Source organism: Eriocheir sinensis, chromosome 8 (assembly GCF_024679095.1).
Source record: "Eriocheir sinensis breed Jianghai 21 chromosome 8, ASM2467909v1, whole genome shotgun sequence".
NCBI lineage: Eukaryota > Metazoa > Arthropoda > Malacostraca > Decapoda > Varunidae > Eriocheir > Eriocheir sinensis.
The window spans coordinates 7,267,017-7,276,317 of NC_066516.1; the positions used below are offsets into that span (position 1 = coordinate 7,267,017).

The 9,301-nt window shown below is 42.9% G+C and overlaps 1 protein-coding gene across 2 annotated transcripts; it reads right to left on the minus strand.

Annotated features, from left to right (window-relative positions):
• Window positions 1-602: 602 nt before the first annotated feature.
• On the minus strand, window positions 603-4,631 carry LOC126995756 (venom protease-like). 2 transcript variants are annotated; one of them, XM_050855633.1, is made up of 9 exons: window positions 4,553-4,631; window positions 3,023-3,202; window positions 2,651-2,704; window positions 2,269-2,513; window positions 2,037-2,140; window positions 1,664-1,832; window positions 1,352-1,451; window positions 1,058-1,227; window positions 603-937 (listed from the first exon to the last, which is right to left on the minus strand). In XM_050855633.1, the coding sequence occupies exons 1-9, from the start codon at window positions 4,602-4,604 to the stop codon at window positions 764-766; spliced, it is 1,248 nt and encodes a 415-aa protein (XP_050711590.1). In that variant the 5' UTR covers window positions 4,605-4,631; the 3' UTR covers window positions 603-763. The 2 variants fall into 2 exon arrangements, with proteins under 2 accessions (XP_050711590.1, XP_050711589.1); XM_050855632.1 differs by having other exon boundaries at window positions 3,023-3,205; window positions 4,553-4,627.
• Between the last annotated feature and the right edge of the window lie 4,670 nt (window positions 4,632-9,301).

A 9,301-nucleotide genomic window follows, 5' to 3' on the forward strand; every position in this document is an offset into this window, starting at 1 on the left:
AGGCACTAATATATATATATATATATATATATATATATATATATATATATATATATATATATATATATATATATATATATATATATTTTACGTCTTGGCCTATTGCGCCGGTAGGCTTCTTCCCGGTGGATCCTGATGGTCGGCCCAAGGCTTCTTCCCGGTGGGGCCTGATGGTCGGCCCAGCCCGTTCTGGCGCAGGAGAGTGTTTATAGTGGCGCCATCTTGCATTGGCTCATGCTGCCCTCCCGGAGCTCATCTTTAATCCTAGACTCTAGAGTTCGGGTTGATAGGTGGTCTTCTGGACAGCATGTGGGTAGTTTTAAGCCACTCGGCAGCGGCTGAAAAATCCAAGCTTGGTGGCACCGGGCGGGGATTGAGCTCGCGTCCTCCTGAACGCGGGGCCGTGTCGCTATATATATATATATATATATATATATATATATATATATATATATATATATATATATATATATATATATATATATATATATATATATATATATATATATATATATATATATATATATATATATATATATATATGTGTGTGTGTGTGTGTGTGTGTGTGTGTGTGTGTGTGTATCATGTGTGAGTTCCATATATTGTATCTGATTATCTTATATTTGACAAGTGGGGATAACAACTGTCTAAAATACAAATCCCGACGACATCTTAAAGTTCAAACATTTCAGCATTTATAAACTATTTGTAATTATCGTGTTTGCTTCCTCGCAATGCACCCCAGCAGGCCCCGGGGCACCGCTCACTGGGTGCCGAACGCGACCTTCTTGATCCAGGCGAGGTAGGGCGGGTGGCGCAGGTTGGCATACAGGCCGGGGTAGTCCTTGTGGCCACAGCCGTAGCCTCGTGACACTATTCCCGCCAACATGAAGCGTCCGCTGTCGTCCTGAGTCACCAGGGGTCCGCCGGAGTCACCCTGAGGGAAGAGCAACATGAGCAATAAAAATCTTCGCTCGGCGTTTCATCAGCCTTACCCTGAAATGTTTGCTTAGTAAACTAAGCGTTGTTAAATATTTCATCGTGGTAAGAGCAATACCTGGCATGCATCACGACCTCCATCAGGGTCTCCGGCACATAAGGTCTCATGCTGGATTCCCTTGGGCCAGGTGGAGGGGTAGTGGGGCAGGTGGGAGTAGCTGCGATCACACTGCTCTGACTCAAACACTGTCACGTTGGCTTCTTGCAAAATTGTACTGGGAAACCCACCTGAAGAAAAAATAATGATACTAATCGTTCATGAGTAAATCTAATCATTATTGCTGATGTATAGGAATCAAAATTTGTGAAGTACAGAGTGAATGTCTCCTTCGGTTTTTTCTGAGCTCCTCACCGTACTCCGTGTCCCCCCAGCCTGATATCGTGGCAGTCTTGTTCAACATCTCGCTGTCCATCTCCCTCCCCCAGGGCAGGCACACGGGGGCGGTGGTGTTCTGGAAACAAAAACGCTTACATTGTGTTAATTGTTGCAGAAAAGGATTAACACACACACACACACACACACACACACACACACACACACACACACACACACAAAGTAGATATCTCCTGCATATGATGCTACACACTCCTCCCAGAAAAGAATCCTGCATGCGGACAGCCCCCTCAAACCGTTGTGACACCACAGTACGCGCCGCAGATTTACCTCAATGGTGACTGGGGAAGACAGCTTGAGAAGGGCCAGGTCATGGTAGGCCTCTGGACGCTTAAAGTCAGGGTAATACACGATCGTCTCTACGTCGAAGTCTATTTCATATGCTCCTTCATTATCATCACCGTAGTCGTGCTCACTAAGGCGCACCACATTGGCCGCACTGGAAAGGTAACAGTGTGAGTGATGGCGGCTGGACGTGAAGCTTTGGAGAGAGGTTTTGTTACATTCTGTTGGGAAGTGGCAAGGAACTTCTAAAAAAATATATAGTATTATTTCCTTGATATCTAAAGGTGAGTTGTCATCTTTTTTTGCATCGATTATACTATATGTGGAGTCTTTAAAACAGCTGCCACTTGAGCCTCACTGTCTGAAGAAGCAGTGGAGGGCTGAGAGGACCCACTGCTCGTTGATCAGCACTCCCCCGCAGTACCACCGGGTGACATTCTCCTTTCTCTCCCCCAACAACGCCTGTCAGAGAAAGTGATTGATAACAGCCTCTCCGCAACGGAAGGATTCATGTCGTGTGTGTGTGTGTGTGTGTGTGTGTGTGTGTGTGTGTGTGAACAGGCAACAGATACACATAATTTCAAACGCACCATCCACGGCCACGAGTTCTTCTGTGCCACAATACCCGCGGCCACTGCATAGTAGCCTTCGGGAAGAGTAGTGTCATCGATATTGTATTCGTCAAGCGCCTTGAGAGGAATGCCAGGCCGGACGGGAGGTGGATTTTTCGTGACACTGGCGCCCGGGGGAGGTAACGCTGCCTCCGGGCGTAGTATCTGTCCTGGGATGTCAAACTGGCTGAACGCGTAGTAGTTCTTGATGTTAATGCCACACTCTAAAAAGAGATACAAATCCCATTATTTTCATTTTCTGTCACAAATATTGTTTTCTTCTAACCGAAAATAATTGAACAAGTTCAATTGTTTCTCAGGTATAACTAAATGGTCAGTGCATTAAATGGTGCACACTTACGGAACGTGGTAGAGGGAGGAGATGTGTCCAAGGTGCGTTCCGAGGTTTTGCCACCTGGGAAGGAAAAGAAACTGTGGTTACTGTGTATGTTACTTTAGATGTAGGAAGTCTCCAATCCACATAAAACGGAATGAGGCTGAAATCAATAGGTATTCTATTTAACAAAGTTACACCTTTCAACTTCAGTATAAATGTTTTTTTTTTTTTTTGTGCAAGTACCTGTATTCATTGACATCAGATACTCTCACACTCCTAACACAGACGCTCTCTGCCATCCACCCTTGTATCAATCTAATATTTTTTTTCATAAACCTACTTAAGCTACTCTCGTCCTAGAATTTTCACTGAACTGGCTCGCCGCCTCACACTCACTCAGGACTGGTTCACAGCAGTAGAGGAAGGCAGACTCCTTGATGCCGCACTTGCTCAGAATTCCCAGGTCGGCCGCGGCCCCGCAGGAGCTCTCACAGGTGCCCGGCGTCCCCGCGTGGGTGTTGCAGGAGTCGTGCTCAGCGTGGTCAAGGTCGCCGGGAAAGTAAATGCGTCCATGGTCTGCTAGAAAAAAATTCAGTCTGATTATTATTATTATTATTATTATTATTATTATTATTATTATTATTATTATTATTATTATTATTATTATTATCATTATTATTATTATTATTATTATTATTATTATTATTATTATTATTATTATTATTATTATTATTATTATTATTATTACTACTATTATTATTATTATTATTATTATTATTATTATTATTATTATTATTATTATTATTATTATTATTATTATTATTATTATTATTATTATTATTATTATTATTATTATTATTATTATTATTATTATTATTATTATTGGGATGGAGCAACACTGCTGATAAGTAGCCTGAGTAAAGAAGGCAGGAAGGTCACGGAGGCCATAAACATCTCCACAAACCGAAATATTAAAAAGAAAACTCTTGACTTGGTGAGGGCCGCGTCGCTAGCCAGAGAGTGTGCAGCCCCAGGACAAAGTGATTGTTGATCCTGGCGCAGCCCACGGCCACGGAGGAGTGTAAGGGGAAGTGCTTTGTCACCTCGGCCAGGCAGTGTATAGTGGGTGGTGACATGACCTCTAAGGAATAATAATAATAATAATAATAATAATAATAATAATAATAATAACAACAATTATAATGATGATGATGACGATATGTTTGGCTAGGACCTGCGCCTCACCCCCGCTTCCACCTGGCACAGCAGCAGATAACTCCTCTCAGGGCGCTGCGACTGGAGCGGTACAAACCTCCTACGGAACTTTCTATAGTGCGCGATGTCAATGCAGTGTAAAGATGTAGTGTTTGTTTAGTTGCAAGTAGTATAATGAAGCACTTACTCTTTCTTGGGATTATGTATGCTTTTTTTCACCCACAATCACTTGTATATTTTCCACCGACTTCACACACACACACACACACACACACACACACACACACACACACACACACACACACAGCTCGGTAGTGTGTAGCACGGTCGCCTCACAACCGAAGTATCCCAGGTTCGATTCCCGAGAAGAGTAGAGGCGGATGTGCAGTCTCATCTGATCCGTGCGCCATATCCACCCACTACCAAATGGGTCCCACCTCCCTTGTGTGTGTGTGTGTGTGTGGCTCCAGACGTTTCCCTAGCTCATCAGCTCATACAGGGCGGACACTGAATGGCGATCGCGAGTTCAGAGCGTGATCAGACCATGGTGATTTACACACGCACATAAACTCTCACCTTCACCTGCTGCGACGACCACCACCGCCAACAACAAATATACAGGGAGGACATTGGCTGGCGATCGCGAGTTCAGAGCGTGATCAGACTATGGTGATTTACACACGCACATATGGACTCTCACCGGCCCCGTACCTGCACCTGCTGCGACGACCACCACCGCCAACAACAAATATGAGAGGCACATCCTACCTCGATGGCTACGCGAGGCACACTACCCTCGCAGAGTCGTAACTATGCGGCAATTCCAGACATTTCCAGCCGAGGTCCACAGCGCGCCTCAAATAGTCAAGGTTTTCAAGCTATGAAAATTGCCTTTTTACTGTAAAAAGTATTTTGCTTTTCCAAAATGCATTTCATAATTGCCATATCCTACAAGAATATTGTAGTTATTTTCTTCTTGTGAAAATATTGAAGTGAAAATATATTACGAAGTAGCTACAGCTAGGGTTGCCAAATCTTCGGTTACGGGTTTAGGGCTGTAGCTGAGACAAAGCTTCATCACTGAATTTGGTGTATTTCTCTTGAGACAACGATTACCTCTTTTACCCTCGGTGGCCCATAACCCCTTACAATGCATTAAAACAGCTATTATACTTGGCCTAAAGGTATTTTTCCTTCCATGGAAGCACTGCTGAGTACTTGTATTTATCTGTCTTAAACGCGTGTTTCAGCTTCACAACCAGTATTTATATTTTTTCTTTCTCTACATCATTTCATCATAACTTTTGCTATCGAGGATCATCACTTTGTTCATGTATTATTTGTATATTTTTAATTTGTTCATTAATATAATATTTTTCTGTTCAGAGAGAAACACTGGCATGAAGGAAATATCATTTTTCAGAGGCGGATGAATTACTCGGCACACCAAACATCAACCTAGGACTGTACCTCCCTTGACGGGCCCCGTAAGTGGTAGAGGAGGGGGACCCACACAACTAGTCTGGCCTGGACCAAACATGTTATTACAACCCTAACATTAACAGTCGGTAATTAATATGACGTGGGAACAGAACACCATTTCAACCGGCGCCACAAATCACCTGTCCATTTTTTTTTCTTTTTTTTTTTACATACCCGCCGGGCTTTCTACAGGGGCCAGATAGTCGGCCCAAGTCCCGTCATAGCGCAGGCAATTTTTTTATAGTGTCGGCATCTGACCTTGCTCTCTCTCTCTCTCTCTCTCTCTCTCTCTCTCTCTCTCTCTCTCTCTCTCTCTCTCTCTCTCTCTCTCTCTCTCTCTCTCTCTCAGTACAATTATTTTCCTTCAAGTTGTCATCTGTAACTGCCTCTTCTGGAGGACAGGTGGTGTTAGGGTTGATATTGTTATGTCTATATGTTTCACGTACTTTACCCGTCTTGAATTATTACTATTAGCAGTGAGAGTTATTGATGGTGGTGGTGGTGATGTTAGTGATGGTGGAAGTTGTGGTGGTGGTGATATCATTGGTACTGATGGTAGCGCATAGTTGCGGTGGATGCTGGGTATGTGATGGTGGGCTATTATACTAATCATGACAGATTCAAGTAGCTACAATTTAATATTCAAAGCTTACATAATTTCCAGTGATTAAAAGGTGCGGCACCGGGCCCACGATTCCTGAAAAGCTTCACCTCCACCGCTGCCAAGGACACACGTGCCGAATCATTGCCGAATATATTAAAAACCTGACAGCGATGAGTCATCCAAGTAAGCCAGAGTGTGTCCCTCGCTCTCCAACTAAAATGTTATTTTTAGTGTGTTTTAAGCATATTTTTGTGTTAAGTATATTTTTTCTGTGATAAATAAAGGTTTTACAGCATCTATATTTTCTAAACATCATCAAATTAGACCTAAACTAGAGGAGAACAAATAAAATATTGTATAAGGAGAGGGAGAAATATTCACATTTAAAAATTATATAAATACATTGACAGTCGTAACTGGGTAGATTTTGATTTGTCACCGTTTCTAAACATCTCTTTTTGACATTCATAACGCTGTCGTTATAATTACTATAATTCAACAAGCCGATTCTCCATCCCTATACTATTATAGGCAACTCAGTCACCTGCTATCTGGCAACTACAACTTCTTATGTCCTTCTTCTCAACACTTCTATACTTCACACCATGCACTTAGTTACTCACAGTGCGCACTTATACACTTCACCCCGTACCAAGTTGTTTTCAGTTCTTTTCTTCCCCTAACTTTGCGTTTCTATGCCCTTTTGTTAGTTTCCACTATTACTCTTTTCTTTTCACTTCCCGATTACGGTATCTCCTGTGCCAGGTAGATTGTTGTTAAAGATTTACCCCTAGTATCACTAGGAGAACGGGCCCTTGTCAGAAGACGGCCGGTTAAGAGGGAAACGACCGCTCCTCCCTGCACGAGGCGACCCCGTAGCAGGGTGCCGACAGACCGACTCTATCGGCGATCGAAATCTAGCAGACCAAGTCGGTCTGTCGACGAGGACTGGCGTGTCTCTGCCAGATAGGTATACTGTCTTCTTCTTTTGACCTGTAACGCTTTGTATCACTTCTTAGGTCCTCCTCCACACTTTTATACTTCACACCATGCACACCAGGGGTCCAGGGGGGGGGAGGCGCAGCCCCCCCTGGTTAGAAGTGGGGGTCGAGGGGGGCGCAGCCCCCCCGTTAGCAGGTCTTAAAGTTCGGTTGGAGTAGTTTAAATATGCTCCCCCACTCTAAACCCTCTGCAAGCTATTTTGCGGCTGCGGCGGCGGCATCGTCGCCATGGCCAACACCAGAGGAGGCGACGCGCTTTCGTAAACATTATCCCCTATTTTCAAGAGTAAAAAAAAAAGTCCTTGAATTGGATTTTGAAAGCGTTTCCATGACTGTTGAAGGTTTGTAGAAAAGATATATGAAGAGATAGTGATGTTTCATAAAGTAGATAATGAGATACTGGCACGGTACTAAAACGAATCTTTACCGACAGAATTTATCTATAGCCATAAGAAACATCTGCGTGTAGAAAATAAACATTTTATTGTATTGAAAACCATCCATACCTATCATCCTTTCTAAGAAAAAATGCAGTGGCCGGAGCAAGGATTATATACTATAATTATATAATCCTTGGGCCGACCGAACTATCACCGCTCAAAGAGGCTGGTGTGACTCTGAGGGTAGTACAAGGAGAGGAATGGGGGTGTAACTCTGTGGGTACAAGGAGAGGAATGGCTGATGTAACTCTTGAGTGTACAAGGATCGAGAGGAATGAGTGGCGCACGATAGTTTCATGATGGTGCCTTTAGGTTTATTTTCTTTATTGTGATCATTTTCTATATAAACTATAATCCTTTGTCTAGACATTAGTAAACTTGTAGAATATTTGTGGGAATCTAATTTAATCGTGTGAGAATTTGTGGGTAAAGTGGCGGCGCTAGGTGGCGCTGCAGCCGTGGTTGTTCAGCACAGTTCAAGCGGAAGTGCTGGGTTCGGGTTCTTTGGTAGTGTTGACTCTTGCGAAGTGGAATTTTCGTCTAGCTTGGCGTAACAGACTGCCACCAAGGAACGATTCGTATCAACATTCAAGGGTCGGGTTATTCTCGTGACGGCGGGACTACCAGTGTTGAGCGAGGCTTTAGGAGGTGCGAGTCATGGCTGCACACTGATACTAACAGATTTTGACACAAACACACACACACACACACACGCGAGCTATTAGTGTTTCATAATGGGAGGGAGTGTACATTACCTGAGGTCACTGCGGGGTTTCCTAGTGCATGGTAGTGGAAGTGGGCGGGTGCATCGGGTGGTGGCGAGAACACTACCACTGGTGCTTCGGATCGAGGCAAGTGAGATTTAACGAAGCCGCGCCGTCTGCCTCTTCTGCTTCATTGTGAGTACGAAGTAGAATATAGTCACTAATCGTTTATATATTTTTTTCTGGTGATTGTGGAGATTGACTCCGCGCCTCCAAAATACGATATTACGCCTCCATATTATAGTTAAGTGACGAAATACATGTCTCTCAACCATAATATGATGGCGCAAGTAAAATTAAAGAAAAAGGCCTAATCCCCTTCCCCTAATGATCTTGGGGACCCGTGGGAAATCGGGTTTTTTGGTGGGGGAGAATATTATTTAATCATGGAGGCAATATTGGAGGCGCTTAGTGAATCTTCATATTTATCTTTTTTCTTTGTGTGTCTTTCGAGCCCCATAAACATCTGTAGCAACCGGACGTGTTGATCTTCGCTTTCAGAAACTTCCCGGCCTTCTTTCTCGTATAGCCAAGTACAGGAAATATTGACCCCCATAGTATTTTCCCTCTTCTTTGTGTGTTTTTCGCATGTTTTAGTGCAGGTAAATGAACAAGCTGCAATAAAGTTTCACCATGGAAGGCAATCATATGACTTTTGATGCTAATAGAACTGTAATTGATGTGGTTCTGTGAGCCCTGCCACGGATGGGTTGAATCATGCATGAACAAGGGTACGTATGGTTAGGTAAAGCCTGAGCCCGGCCCCCAAGCTAGACTCATGGAACAGGCTAGGCATCCAAAGGGGGGAGAAAACAAACAACAACCTAATTCCAAACATGTGCCTGCCATAATCTTGAAGGTAGTGTTGCTGTATATTGAGTTTTGTTAGTTAAAAAAAAAAAAAAAAAAAATGTGGCATGGCAGTGTTCTTTATTTATTTCAAGGGTTACTGATGTGTGTTGATTCAAATTCCACTCAAAATCATGGAAAATTACCCCTTAAGTGAGTTTAGAGGAACCAAAACTACTTTTTACCAACTAATGTACTGATACAAAATAGTGTTAATTAAGGTCATGTGTAATTACATCTCAATGTAAGTGATCAAACATTTGTTTATTATAAATTTTGATGTATTTTTGTACTTTTTGATTAATCTGACATCAGTTTTT